Raw genomic sequence first — 15,938 nt, forward strand, 5'->3', positions numbered from 1 at the left:
TTTTGGTTTGTCCGAAGATTTCGAGAACAACCGCGATATGGGGAGGATTTCGTGTAGTTTTTGACGAATTTTTTGCCTTTTAAAATTTGCATTTCGTAATTTATTGGAGCTGATTATCCGCAGTTATAATATTGAAATTTTTTAACCGAACGGAAACTGATAGAGCAATGTGACTCATAATTTTCAGGTGGTAGAATTTTAGGGAATGAAAGAACAGTAAGGTGTGAAAGCTTCTGATATCTGTAGATAGAAAGCGTGAAACCCCAATAATTCAAGATCTTGTTACCGTTTAATAGTTTTTATCGCAAAGAAAAGATTACAATAACTTGACGCCGTCAGATTGTCAAAAAGTGCCTTCAACCAGATAGTATTTAGATTTTTAACTGGAATTCGACGGAGAACACGCTCATTTTTGCGCTGTAAAAATAACTGTGTGGGTTGTAAAGAAAAGAAGTGAAGGGGAAAAAACTAAAACAACTGTCAAGAATTCACAGGCTCAATTACCGGGGTTTCAGCCGTTTGCTAAAATTCACCAACACGTTCTGCCATTCAGAGTTAATCATATTCATGAATTCCACGCTGAAAAGAAATTCCCCACATACCACAGTCACCTTCGTTATATTTCATGAATATCGCTTCAATCCGAGCTGCATTCATTATAGCTATAAATATATGGTTATGAGTTCAACTAGTGAAGATGCAACGTAGTATAAAACCTTTTTGTTAAAAGCACCCTGATATAACAAAGTGATTCGTCGGCAATTTTTTGCAAGATATAGAAAATAACGAAGAACTCATTTTGCGCCAAGTGAGGCGACGAACGTCTCGAATTGAAGAAAAAAAGATCGCTTACGCGTAAAAGTTTCTGGGATACAGTACCCGGTGTTTCATCTTCTAGTTTTTCATCGGTTCTTGGTTACGGACTTTACATTCTCTTACTTTTCATGGTAAATATTGACTGCAATTAATTAATACTGCTCACGTTGCGTATCGTCATCATTCGTTCCTGGATGGTGAAAAGGTTTGAATATGGTTTCCAGCAACCCAACCGAAAGCTGATAAATACTTGAACGTGAAACGCACGGTCTTTATGTACATCTGAGAAATTCACCCCCAAGTGATTCACGGGTGAGTGGATTTTGCGTTGTTGAGCGAGGGACCCAAAATTGTGAGAGGGCATCCGATCGTATATCCAAAAGCTCCCGAAGCACGCGGAACCAAAGCAGGGTGGTCGGAGTAAGGCGGTGTATATCAGTTGTCAGCCCGACTCAAGCCTCTTGACAATTACGTGAATGGCCTGGGTCCAGGGTGAAAATTACGCGTCACGATTGGCCGTTGCGTGCAAAACGTCAACCGGCCGATCGCCGGTCTTGATCTGTGTAAATCTGCGGACGCGATTGACCCTCTCCATCGGATGCTGTATTAGAGAGAGTGCTCGAGCCGATCCCTTTACCTCGGTGCCCAAATTAATGGATTGTCTAATCGGTGATTCGGTTAGGCGAAAATCAGCACCGATTCAGGAATGTCGAAGCACCGTGGGACAGACGCCGCGTTGAGTTAAAGGCCGATCGATCGATCGATGCGTGCGTCCCGGGATTGGTCGGTCTCCGAGCTTCCGGGTCCATAATTCTTGCTTTTCAGGCCGACGGAGACCGCGCAATAATTTCGCTTGATGCAATCACCTAATTGCAACACTCCGCCGGTAGCCCGTCGCCTTTTTACGATCCCCTTCGAGCCGAACCCGTCATTGAATATTCCAACGGCGGTTATTGGGCCCTGGTCGTAACCATAAACCGCATCGCTTCCAACTCCTGGTCCATTCTCGTCAACGTCCTGGAGGAATTCTTCATCCCGTGATGGTGTTGCGCGGTGCAGAAACGACGCTTCGAGTTCTGCATCGATAATCTCACTCCCGGTAAACTGAGTCTACAACATCACTAGTCTCAACGGTACCGCGATAAACTGCCTGCGCACTGATTAACGCTGTTGCCAGGGTAATTGGCCGGAAAATAGGCCAATGGGTATAACGCTTTGTTATACCGGTGGCTGGGTATTCGTCATGGCCGCGTGTCATTCTCCCGAGTATTATTCCGCACGGCAAAAGATCTTCCACGCCGGTTAAGTGCTGTATAACGATTACAGGTGATTAATATCGGCCTCGCGTAAAAAGGGTTGTATTCTGGATCCGGGCGGGCGCATTATCGCGAGATTTAGAGTCGACGAGGATTCTGGGAAACGATGGGATCGAACGAATTTGAGCCTGCAGGTGAACATTGATTGTACCCTTTACTTTTCCCACCGGTTCACTCGAAAACACGTACGTGATCAAATTTTTCGCGAAAGATGATCAAAGCGAACGCGTGTAAAAAAATGTTAGAAGTCAATCGCTCCGTAGTGTTGTATTACATAATATAATTTACAGGTGCAGACTAATTATAATTTCCGCGAAAAAAAAAGTACCGTAGGAAGAGAAAAAGCTCTGTCTACTAAACGACGGTTGTTATAAAACTAATCAGAGAGTTCTGATGAGGACCAAATTGTTCTTTCAGCTTCTTTGTTTTCTTTTCTCTCTCATTCTTTGTACTCTTTCTTTATCGCTGTTCGGATGGGCGATAATTGCGCGTTGATATCAAAGAAAAGCGAATCAATTTTACCCCTTTGATTGTATCAGACTTGACGGTTCAATGGTCGAAAATAGCGTTTCATTCTTCAACGATACTTTCTTCACTCGAAGCGAAAGTTTCACAAATAGAAACGTGGCAAAATAAACTTCGAAGAATGTTTTGTCGCTGAAAAAATGAAACCCTTCTATATATGTGACTTCCTCTTCTTTCTCAACACATATTGTACCCACCTATAACTCGGAAGGCTGTGGCGTAAAATCGTGCCGAAGTCTCGTTAGGACTTAATCCACGCGGTGTTTCGCCGGGGTTCGTGCATCAGCCCCTCGTTCATGTGGATCGTGATAAGATCGGTGAACCGGAAATTGGCGTGTTATAAGAGCATGTCAAGATTCCAAGATAGGCCACGTAGGCTTTCAGGTATTCGCGACTATTTTACACACTCGATTGCTATGCGGATCGTGAAATTCCGCCTATTTGTCGTGTCACGCCGTAATGCAGCAGCAGATTTACCCTTGTTTCTTCATCGCTTGTAAAACTTTTCTCCGCATCGCTATATGCGTGCCAGTAGAATCGCGAACGTGCTTTCTACCGGCTTCAAACTTCTCCCATCGAATCAATATTCAATTTGTTAACTCGGCACCGGCATCTTACATGCATAACACTCGTTCGAGTCTCACAGAGCTTCCATTTGAATGCAACCCGTGCAATGTATACATTCCAGGCAAGTATGCATCCGTCACAGAACCAACTCCACGTACGTCTAGAAATTTGTATTACGTATTTATAAACTACAGCTATTGGAGCACGACTCTAAGGGACTGATAATCCTGCATAAATCCTAGGGAAAAATTGTGACTTTGTGAATATTGAATAATGCGATGCGTTTGTTCTTCTTTTTCTACTTTATCTTAAGATTTTGGAAGTATCTAGAAATAACGATTATTCAGGATAAATTCATAGAATATTTTAGGACGGTTTGAATGATAATTACACTGATTAATACTCCCATTATTATCATTATTATCGCCACTGTTGTTGTTGTTGTTATTATTTAAGCAAATTCCAGGCTGTGAGAAACGAAGGGTTCTCATCAGCGTGCTTGAATAATTTATTATCAGTTCTCGCTATTCCCGGGTACACACATAATGTTAAAATTAGAAAAGGGTATGCGAATTTCAGTTTCTCAATGTATACACAAGTGTGTGCTAAAAGTTTTTCTTTTCCCTCTTCGTTTACAATTGTAATATCCAGCCTGTTTGTAAATTAGCAGATCTGACTTGTACCAAAGTAACCAAAATTCTGCATCAAATTTAGCGTAGAAAAATACATTCGAGCTGATCTTGCAAAGACGGTGAAATATCAGGTACTCTGTGACGATTGCGCTTCAACTAGGAAACAAATGTACATAAAAGTGGAGGAAGATTGTCGAGAAAAAAAAAACCGAAATGTTGTAAATCTCAGTTTCCGACGCGTTTAACGATCGTAAATAAAACAAGTGTACAGTGTACATATATATATACTCGTATATGTGTGAGTGTAGTCATAAAGGGGAGACGTAAAAAAAATAGTTTCGTCTCATCGATGTGCGACGTTTCAGCAGTAGCGGCGTATAAAAAGTAGAAACTTAAGAGCTTGTTTAAAGAAAAGGAAAAAACTCGAGTAGCAACTGTCGATGAAATGACTCACCTTGGTGTAGACCCCGGCACTGGACAGCTCGTTTTCGATGACCATGACGATGATGCCGAACATTCCCATGACGAGAGCGTAGTCGCTGATGCGCTTTCGCTTCTCGAAGAGGGCCTTCCGGCGGCCAAGGCGGTAGCCAACGTTGGGCTTGTGCTTGGAGGCGGGCCCTATGCTGCCGCCGGAGGGACCCTTCATCGAGCCGCCGCCGAGGCCACGCTCCTCCATGTATCTAGGGTACTCTGAATGGACGCCGACAAGGGCTATGCCGGCGTCTTCGCCGGCGCCCCCGCCGGGTCCGGCACCGGCACCGCCGCCGCCGACGCCTCCAGGGCCTCCCGAGACCCCACCGCTGGTCTTCATCGCGCTGGGAATCGACAGAGTCGAAACTGGCTTCCGCAGCTGGAACAGGAAGAATCGCGTTCAACTTACGATCTACGACGAGATCGCGCTATTTACGAAAACGCGAAATAATCCTCCGTCGAAAATCGGCCGATCGCCTCGACGACCTTCGAAGTGACGAGGGAGCGTGATATTTTTTTTTCTCTATTCCATCGCCTCCGAAACCTGCCGCGTGGGGGGTTAATTTTGATGTATTAAGAATTAACGGTTCGGAAAACGTTTACCGATAATAATAATTAGCCATTCATTAATTTTCGAGATGTTGGAAAGGTTTTTTTCGCGAAGTGCGAAATACCCGTTTCCGCTATCGCGAGACACACGCGGAAATCCCAAATTTTTTTCGTTTCGTTGCCTGTGCCACTGAAGGTGGACTCGTGGTTCATTTGTCTTTTCTCGGACACTGAGCCGTCCACGCCAGCTGGTCCGAAAAACGAGGGTGCGGAGTAAGGTACTCACTAGGCGGGACGATATCGAAACAAATTCTACAACGCGTGTAACTTTGCGAGGGAACAAATTCGCCCGACCCAATTGTCGATCAAATCCGTGCACAGCGATGGTACATCTGGTTTCTCAAGATCACTCATCGGCGTTCCATGCCCTTGGAGGTAATTACTTTTCGGTATGGACGTCGTCCCATTTTATGGTCCGGTGAAGATCAAGGGTGTAAAAAGGGAATGGGAGTTGGGCTCTGGGGTGTTCGGATAAAAACGGTACGATTGAGGGGGGAAGTGAAATCGAAAGAAAAAGAATAAAAATAAGAAGAAGGAAAAGAAAATGATCTTTCGGCAAGTTTCAAGCCGAGTCTGATTGAGGCGATGGCGCCTAGATTTTCGGTTCACTTAGGCCATGGGAGACGAGCGGGCGAAGTTTGACGGAGGATCGTAATCACGTTCGTGCATCACTTTGACGTGACTAAGCGAGGATATATGTAGGCTATTTCTATCATTCTAAAGTATTGTTCTAAGGTCTATGAAAAAGCTGCAAGCTACGTTCGTTCACAGATGTAATTTCGAGTGCTTTATGTACGCTGTTAGGTATATGCTAATTCGTGCGACGTGCAATTCTTTGGCGGTTGCATGTAGGTACTGTGTTTTTGACGTACACGTTGGTACAAAGAGAGAGAGAGAGAGAGAGAGAGAGAGAGAGAGAGAGAAAGAGAGAGAGAGAGAGCGAGAGAAAGAGAGAGATAGAGAGAGAAAGAGATAGAGAGAGAGATTCTGTACATATACATTGTACGCACATGTATTTTATGCATACGTGTGTATATACTGCCTGAACGGAGAACTCTAATTGTTCGCTTTATCGTGGTAATTTAAACTTCCTAGATAATTACAACGTCACGCAGTTCTAGTTGCGCGCGGTGACTGTTTTTATTTCTTATCCATTACCCAAGCCGCTTTTGCGGGTGTTATAGCTGCTGCTGTTGCAACTAAAACACCGCGGTTCGTTTAATTCCTCCATTGTATTGTACATCTCACTGTTTTAACGGTTGATAAAAAAAAAAAAATATTATTTAAAACTGTTTCGTCGTGCCGTTGAGTTATATAATACAAATGTTGTATACCTACCAAAATGTGTCAAGATTCGTACCTTTTCTTCATTTATCCTTAAAAGTCTTCTCGTACTTCTGTTTTTTTTTTTTTTTTTTTTTTTTTTTTTTTTTTACAATGGTAAAAATTAATCATCGTTATATATTATTTGCAAGGCTGGACGATATCGATCGATGATAATTAAGAAAGATTATTAATGAGCCTGGAACAAAGTTTCCTTTAATTTTCAATTCGCAGGGGGTAGAAAACTTTCATTTCTTTAATTCGCATCTGGTCTTATTGAAGAGGAAGTAATTTTATCGCCCTTCTGGCTCGTGTACCTACGTATATATAGACGCCGGTCATAAATTATATTTGTCGAGCCAAAACCGTGGGCCGTAGGATTCTTTTTTTGCTTTGCGATAAGAAACGCGGATACTAATCATATTTCCGAGCGCAGAACCAGATACCTGTATACCGGTATAACCTGCTTCAAGGTGCAGCGACGGTTTCTTATAGAACTTATACAAGATTAATCGCCTCTGCCACCTTGAGGAAATTACCTTACGGACCCCGAAGGAACGAGGATGCGGAGACAGGTGCGTTTCTTATCATTAGTGAATTAATCACTGTCTGTCTGTCGAGCTTTGGATAATTCCGGTGCAGCATCCTTTCAACCAAACAGACACATCGGCACACCGTTGCGGTTACAGCGACGTAAAGTGATTAGTTTTTGTACAAATCGGCGAGCGTGTGATTCTTTTTCGAATATCATTCGGGGGGTGGGGGGGTAAGTTTCTACGAGAATCACAACCGAGAGCGAAAGTGCAAAGAAGAAAGTAATCGCGGAGAATACCATCAACTAACGTTAAACAACGCGTTATAGAAAGGTTTAGCAATTGGCTCGCTGTGTGGTATAAATTTGTAATCCAGCGAGAGGGTTCTTCTTTATTCCCTGCACTTAATTCCGCGAGGTTATATGGTCAAGGCGCTGCGGGATGAAAGACTCATACTGAAAAAAGGATATATGCACTAGCGGTTGCCTGCACAAGGAAACTTCAGTATATATTTTATAGTAGATGCGAGAATGAAAATTGATTATTCGGCTTGACGCTGTTCTTTCGCCCTTCACTTTGGTCCAGTCTGTGCGAAACATCCTCGTCTTTCCGTTCACGTTCTTTCCTACGAAAACTTATACGGTCAACGGCAAGGGAATAAAATCGAACAACTTTTTCTACCCTCTTGTTTTCGAACGCCAAAACTACGCAGCGATGAACTCGGGCTCGTGTATGTTATACTTTGTAATTCGATCTATGAGTCGATATAGGATACCTGTGTCTCACACACTCGTAAAGTCATGCAAGGGAGCAACGATTCATGCCTGGAAGTTAGTCCGCGGAATGTCGTGTATTTCGTTCGTTCGGCTTGAATATCGCCTCTGTGGAGGGTGGATCCAGTGATGGTGAAAAAAATTTGATTTACGGATCGCCCTACGGTTTCTCTCTTTCTTTCACTCTCTTTTCGATCCGTATACGCGCGTCTCTCCCAAGATATTCGCCTTTTCTACTCGTTGGAAAAGCCCAAGAGAAAGAAATGACGCCGCGAGGTGATAATGCAAAATTTTTAATACCCCAGACGGATGAGCTTATCGAGCCGGATAACTTAATACCTCTTATTTTTTTCTATTCTTTTCCCTCGAAGCGATAGAAGCTAATTTCAATTTCTGCCGAAGTGCAACACTTCGTTCGAATGGTTTTAAACGACTGATCTGCGGAAATTGTACGATATCGAATATTGAATGGTGGTGAATTTTCAAATTGTGATGCTTGAAAATTATTGTTGTATGGTGAATTCAGCTGCTCATACCTTTTGCTCCACCCTACCTGGATCATAAAAACGAAAAATTTGAGTTAATTAATGAACGACTGACGGTGAAATTCAATTTTAGAAGCAGATAAAAATTTGCATTTCAGTTTGTAGTTACAGGCAAGCGTTTCCACGCTTTTTCCCATTTCTGCTTTTGCATATTCACACACATAAACACAGGCTCGTTGGTACACGAGCATAATCTGAATTCACGTGCAAATTGGCATTTTTTTTTTCGCTGATCAGACAGTCGGCGCATTCGGTTAGTGTTTTTTTATTGCCTACGCGTCTGAGGGGCCATTCAAGGATTAGCTAACGCAGTTTTTTGCAAATTTTTGCAACCCACCCCTAGTGATAACGATTGGTAACGTTTGCTCGTTTTGCCAACTTTTGTCAATAGTTTATCGGATAATTGATTAATTATCTGAGAATGACAGAAATCCCATTTACAGTCACATCCTGATCAATCTACTCCTACTTTATTAAATGTTAATTATTATTATTTATTATTAATGCGCATTAAAATGTTTAGTAAAACGTGAATTCATTATTCAATGGGTATTAAACAAATTATGTATTGTTTTTCTTCTTAAATGCATGCAATAAACATTACATTTACTAAGACATTATTATTGAGCAATTCAAGCATTATTTTTTTAAAACATCCTTTAAAAAAAAAAAATTTCATTTTTCTTCAGCAGGATTTGAGAACGCACCTCGAATTTCCTCTGTTAGCTAACGTTTGTCGGGAATGCCTGCTATTACAGGGTAACATTTGATAACGTTTTTTTGTATGTCCTACCTCTGTTTTAGCATTAGCTAATAATTGAATGGCCTCTGATCACAGTGCTAAAAGAGAATAAGAACCGAGCTAGAAAAAAAGAACTGTAAATAAAAATAACTTTGTGTTCGACTTTCAAGTGCAAACATTTTATACGAAATATGTTAATTTCATACATTCGATGTGATGGAATTTTATATTTTCGCACTCGTTACTGGGCTTTTTCTTTTTCACTTGCGATGAAATTCGTAAGACGAATAATCCTCGAGAAGAAAAAAAATGAAGTAAAAAGTGTTTTCACGACCCGAAAGCTTTGCGATGAAACGATTTTTCGGAGGGCATTATGTATACGTGAATATACGTAAGTTTAAAGGTCAGCAAGATATATCGCAGTGTCGTCAGCTCGGTCGTCATGGAGGTTACCGCGTGCGAAAACAGGTAACAACGTCGTTAAAAGTGACGGTGATGATTTTTTTTTTTTTTCGTTCCGTCTTTTTTCTTCTCATTTTATTGCTCTTATTTCATAAATTGTCACGGCGGGATTTTATTTTTTAACGGAGTGCCCAAGTTGTTTTCTCTCCGAGAGGTTTTTTTCGAGACAACTCGAAACGGCGGGGAAACAAAGCGAAATCTCGTCGTGTCGAGAGCGATTCGACCCCGGAGACGAGTATCTCCGCTTCCGAAGTTACTTTTTGTTTTTCAAGAAGCTTCTAATTTCCCAGAAGAGTTTCTCGAAACTGAAGAGAATTTATCTGCAACCAAAAATCAAAGTCTTCCTTTTATCCTCGATTCCGCGCTTCTGTTTCTTCGGGGAAGTTTACTGCAAAATATACGAGCCTTAAGTACGATATATGTAGGAAGGCTGCCCTCGATCAAAAGAAAAATGTCGAAAATCCGACCCCACAGATGCGCGTCAGAAAAAGAGCGAGATCACCGTCAATCCTTGACTCCAGCTGCGGACCATCTTATCCGATAAATAAAATAACTAGCTCTCCCGAAGGAAGTTTTATAAATTTTTGAAAAAGACAAGAAACTCTATTTGTATTTTTGAATGAGATGGTTTATTCCGGCAAACCGATGCGCATTATTTTCGTAAATACGATAGTTGATAAAATCAGCTCTACTATCTAACTCTAACTTTTTGAATAAGTCAAAATCTTGACTTAGTGTCAAAACTTCAAGATTAAAACTACGAATGATGTATGAATGTTATCTAACGTATAAACTACAAAAAAGAGGCTGGCGGCTGTGAAAAGTTTGCACGCGTGTAATAAATTTTAATCACAGTCCATCAATGGCAGTATAGAAAATTCGTTATGAACAATATTTCAGTATTTTTTATTCGACTGCTGGTATATTCGTAATCTGCAACGACGGATTGAACTTTCATGCCGTTTGATCGAGATATCGTCGCGGTGCGCGGTGAAAGAATTAAAAAATAACTACTCGCTGCGTCGTCAAAAATTTGCAAAAGACATTTACTTTTACGTACGGATTATTATTTTTACAATCTGCCTGGACATAAACCGCGGTATAAGAGTGAAACTCTATACGCTTCACAAACGTTGACGACCCCGGGCGTTTTGCCGGATAACGAGGCGGCCGTAATTTACACGATGTTACCAAAAATTATGTCTTGCAGCGGCGCAATTTTTCAGCGAATGAAAAACTCGGTTCTGCAGCTGAGGTAAAATCGTTGATTTTATTTTCAGAAAATATTCCGCTTCACGCTAGGGTGAATTTTACACAGGGATATGTATATTCGTACGTACAAAAACGTAACCCAATTTAACACCCGCGTGATTCTTGTACCAACAATATGCTGATTGTGAGTTATACCACGAAATTTTTCTTTCCCGTTTATACCCTACAGAAATGAATTTAAGGCTTCTGATTCTTACAATTGGTTTGAAAGACTTTAGGCTCGAGCCTTTGGCTGTGAGGTGTGTCCTGCCTTTTGTTGCGTAATATATTTTCCTTCTCTTTCAACAATATCAACCTGTAGCGGCAAAATGCTGACAAAGAAATAATACCAATTCGGTCAGGCGTGTGCGAGAAGCCGCTGAAGCACGATGGCGTCTGATTATCGAAATTCCATTGACATATTTCGTTCCTCTTGAGCTTCCGGGTTCGCGAAAGTCGGAGTGAAAAGGTGTTCACCGGTTTGAGAAGGTTGATAAGTTTTTACGTCAGTTTCAATTCCAAGATATCACTCGACCACATATCGCGGTGATTAATCAATTACTAGAAGTTAATTACAAAGCCGGGTCGTTATCGTTGCAAAGAGAGCGGAAAGTAGAAAAGATGGAGCCGTGAGTGTCGGGCAGACCTTTTAAAGGCTTCTGAAACCGGAAGAATAGGGTGCTGACCAAGTAACGGAAGGAAGGACGGAAAGGCGTTGACAAAGAAAGCATTGTTCGAATGGTAACAATCGAAGAAATTCAACAAAGTTGAACGAAAATCTTGGCTGAAACGTCGCGGAAAAGCGCGATGGAAACTTATTATTATTACACCTTATAACCTGTACAGACAAACTCGCAAACGTGCTTGCGGAATTCTCGTTTAAAAGCGGGAGCGGCGGTGTGAAAATCACCGCAAAACTAGCAAGACTATGTAAGACAGCGTGCCAGAGTCCACGCGATAATCTTTCGCCTCACTATTACCCTACTTTTTGAATTAACCGAAGGGAGAAATTACACCGAGAACCGGTTACAATTTTCCCTTGTATTAACAACGTTTCTTCGCGTTATCGACCGCCTTCGGTATAAGATATCCATTGTCGTTTTAAGGTTATTCCTGTTATATTCCACCATTTCGCGAAAGCGGAAGTCGCGGTTAAACGTCGTCGTTGTGCCTCGGCTTTTAAAAATTCATCAAGTCCGGTGACCAGGTGATGATAATAATAATAATAATAATAAAAATAATACCAGGTCCGTTTCACTTGTCACGCGAACTACACCGGATATATACCCTAAATTATCCACCGGTTTCACGGAAATAAAACAAGCTAACGGAACAACGACGAAGGGGGTGGACGTGTGACCTGCCACGAAAGCGGGTCGTCGTGAAGTTACGTAAAAAAGTAGGTAATTAACGAATTAGGTACATTACCCGCTTGAGACCGATTGAATTAAAGTAATTATTAAAAAATTTTGAACAAAGTATTAGGCCTGACGATGTTCATTTATTTTTTCAACACGGTTAACAGAGTTTTAGGGAAAATTGTCAGAATTGCAGGCTTGCGATCTGGGTGTAATCTTGGACGAAAAGTAGCGCTCCCTCTGTCCCGATAGAACGTCGTTGGTACTAAATCGGAAGCATGGGTCGAAGGTTCAAGGATTCCAATTATGTCGGACAGATTGGATTGTCAGTCCATGCACCGGACAACTGGATACCTATACGATCTAGTTTCATATCAGATTCAGGTGTATACGTTGCCCGACCTCCTCTACATATTCCCGATTCGAGCCGTTCTTTTGGATCTTCCTCTACGTTGACGAATCTAGTTCACGTCGTCATCCTTGAATAATTTACGTCAGCAGTTTTCGAATTATCGTTAAAATAATTATGAAGGTGCTCGCTATTTTTCAATTCATTTAGGAAGGTTCGGTGAAAAATTAAAAATTTATAATTAACGGTGTGCTTTTGTTGGTGAAAAAAAAACAAAGTAACCGTTGATATATCCAGACTGTATATTGGAAAATATTCGTGGTAGCTACCATTGTGCGGAAATGCTTTTGAGAAATATCAAATGAATTATACTTCTTCGTCGATTCTTGGGGCATAAATTATGGAATTGTTGGAACGTCGAGCGCCGTTTACTTTCCTCAATTTATTCGCCACTTTCCATTGTTTCGGTCAATAAGCACGAGGTTTGCGGTGGGCGAAAAAAAAACGGAGGCTCATGTTATGAAAGCACCCAGAGAGGCAGGGCATTGAGGCTTTTATCAAAATAAAATACGGGGACGTTAATAAAGAAAAACGAAGGAAGAGACGGAGTCGAATGAAAACAAATGCAGATAAGGTCGGAGTCCGTACAACGTTTAACATTTAATGAAACCGTTAAATGGAACCGGTGTATGTCCGCACCACAGCGTTTCTTGTGTGCTGATATTGAAAGTAATCGAAATTTGCATTCACTTTGACGCTTCAGCTCTCCCATTCCTAACGATGCGAATCGTGCAATTCGGGATAACTGACGAACCATGGGGTGGGATACAAAAATACGAAAGGCCAAAACGTCGACGGAATGAAATCCCGAAAGTCAAACTACCGACAGTTAAAAACGTAGAAAGACCGTAAAATACGAAGAGACGACTTGTAGAAAAATAATAATTGATAACGCAATTATGTGTAAATCAATTTATACCGACATTGTTTTTTTTTTTTCTCGAAAATGACCAAGATTACGAAGGGCAAAATATTGAATTGCGAAAATACCGAAGAGTCGAAAAGTCGACTTTTCAAATGTCAGACTCGTGCCTTTCTCGAAGATCTACGAATCCGAATTTATTAATGACCACTGACCAAAGACTCGAAAGGTCGAAATCCCGAAACCCGCTAAATACAGAACGGCCAAAATGCCGAAAGGTTGGCTGACGTCAGAAACACATAATATATAATATATTCTCTGCAACGACACACGTATCCGACGGCCGGTGTCTAGTAGCATCTAGCACAAATCTTAATTCTGCTCCTTCTGAAGTTTGATTGTCGACAACTAATTTTTATCAATATAAATATCAATTTATCTTATTATATTTATACGAAATAGTCCTTACCTAAACTATGCGTAATCTTTTTATTTTTTCGGGGATTTTTATACCCAGCGATACTGCGCTCTTACTAATCCTGTACCTATCAAAAAGTGATAGTTTTCGCGGTGAAAACGACAAGATGCCAGTTTTCGTAAGAAATCTGAAACGCTTCTACTTTTCGTAAGAGGCGTCGATCCATTGTAACGAATGACGACAATTTCAGGCGTGGTCGGAAGAATCGAAATCACTTTGATTCATCCCTTCAATAGCATTCTCACCCTTAATTATGAGTGTTAACTACGTCGCATCGCTAAGGGGTCCGCGCTCACCCTCAGCAGATTAACTCAATCTCTGCACCTTGTTTGAGAGAGTTTCTTTTTGTTCCTCGCTGACGGCGAACACTATTAATCGAGTTCAGCGGAGGCCTAGGGGTTTCTAAAACCTGTAGCATCTTCTATGTCGCTTACAAGTTTGTCAGCGATAGTGAATCCTCCCCACTTCAGCTAACTCTCAGATAATCAACTTGAGCGACCGTCCTTTCATCTGTACACTGCAGGCTTCCTCCAAAGTTGATTAGCCTGGACCCTTTTTTCGTAGGGATGAGAAAAAGAGCCGATAAAGCGGCTTGGACGAATTGTCAGGCTAGATTTTGGCAATATTATGTTTTCTCGGTGTTTGATTTTTCTTTCGTCATTGCGAAAGAAAGAATTGTAAATTCGTCACGGTTGGTTCATCAATATTAATGAATGCGATAGTAATACCGAGGTACGAGAACTCGGCCACTTTATCAGGGACCATCACGCATTTTAGTAATTTATTTCGTTTTATTAGGATTTGTGCGCAGAAGCCTTCCGCTCCCAGGATGGCTGTCGGTGAATGGATTTATGGTTAAGATCCTTTGTAAACTGGTCACGAATATCACGAAACTACGAATTGCCGGGAACCGAAGTTCAATCCCTCAGCAATAAACTGAGCCAAGATCAATTACGGTGACCTGTAAGAAGCTCCCGATGAATTTCAGGGCACGTGTTTCTTTCGCAGGCCGAAGGCAGGTGGAGTAGACATCTTGAATTTTCAAGTACCACGTGTGCCCTATTACACAAGTTTCTTTTGCAAAGAGATATAACATCGTTTTTTGTTTTATAGCATAACGTAACATGGTTTATTCTTTTCAATACGTTTTTTTTTTTTTGCTGCAATATCATATACAAGTTTTCATCTGGATGTATTTGCATATTTACCTGCATTGTGCGTTATATTTTTCATGTCTTGAGCAAAACGAAAGTTTCATAATCAAGTCGCTCGCGGTTCGCCCCGCGGCAAGTGATTTTGTTCAGCATGACTGGCTTTCGCATTAAAGCCAATTCCATATCTCATACCTCATCTTTGCTTCTCTCCATCGTTTTCCCACCCGCGTAAATACACCGCGAAAAGTAAAATGAGGCAAAACAAACTTGTGGAAGGAAAAAAGTTAGAAGCATAAAGGCGCAGCCTCACCTCCGAAGTTGGATTACTTCTCGCGTTTGTCGTTTTTATTTTGGTCAATGGACAAACTAATTTCTGGACTGCCGCCTCACACTGCCGTGCATCGATTCGATTTCGTTCGTATATCCTCGTCCTTGTGATATTGGAACAGCGGAGATGAGAGTTGGTCCATTAATTTTATTCTATTGCTGCAGCTGATATTCCGATACACCGAGGGAGATTTTCAATTCTTTTGAAACTCAATTTACTTTTCGAATCGTCTTGTTGGTGTACCTACCTATACGCGAATGGTAGGCACGTGAGGAAATGCAGGGACTCTTGACTCGTCCGACTCTCCGAGCTTTACGTTATTACAGCCGCTGCTCTCTTTTCCGACTATCTTTCTTCCTCTCTCTCTCTCTCACGCTTTCAGTCGTTTCCTTCTTTGCCGACATCCCCTCACGGCTCAAAAATAAAACTATTCTACATCTCCTACTTGCCTCGAGTACTATAAGCGAGCTTTTGTGGAAAGTTTTCTTGTTTCTCTGGGCGTACATGCGGTCTCCAGTTCATCGTATACTCTTTTGAATTTTCCCGAGTGGTTAATTTGGTTGCAAAAACTCACCGGCAAAATATTTACGCTCACCAATGTCAAGTGCGCTGTGACATTTTCATTATCGACCATAGCGTGATTTGATCTGTACATGCGATATTATGGTCATTCAAAACAGACGTAAGCAAAGATCATCGATATTCCGCGAGCAACAAGTGATTGAAAATCGATCGATGCGTATGAATATTCTGCTTGGAACACGGTCGCGTGCCTATAGCT

General features: G+C 41.4%; 1 protein-coding gene and 1 long non-coding RNA gene across 4 annotated transcripts in view; one reads left to right on the forward strand and one right to left on the reverse strand.

Moving 5' to 3' along the window:
* The window catches only part of LOC124307886 (small conductance calcium-activated potassium channel protein), a 155,171-nt gene that overhangs the window by 56,779 nt on the left and 82,454 nt on the right, over positions 1-15,938 (reverse strand). For all 3 annotated transcript variants that reach the window (XM_046770044.1, XM_046770043.1, XM_046770045.1), the window contains one exon: positions 4,311-4,709. In XM_046770044.1, the coding sequence (XP_046626000.1) occupies positions 4,311-4,709 (399 nt within the window). The remainder of the gene's footprint in view (positions 1-4,310; positions 4,710-15,938) is intronic.
* The window catches only part of LOC124307892 (uncharacterized), a 159,237-nt gene that overhangs the window by 42,190 nt on the left and 101,109 nt on the right, over positions 1-15,938 (forward strand). The window lies entirely within an intron of this gene.

Source organism: Neodiprion virginianus, chromosome 6 (genome assembly GCF_021901495.1).
Source record: "Neodiprion virginianus isolate iyNeoVirg1 chromosome 6, iyNeoVirg1.1, whole genome shotgun sequence".
In the NCBI taxonomy this organism is placed as follows: Eukaryota; Metazoa; Arthropoda; class Insecta; order Hymenoptera; family Diprionidae; genus Neodiprion; species Neodiprion virginianus.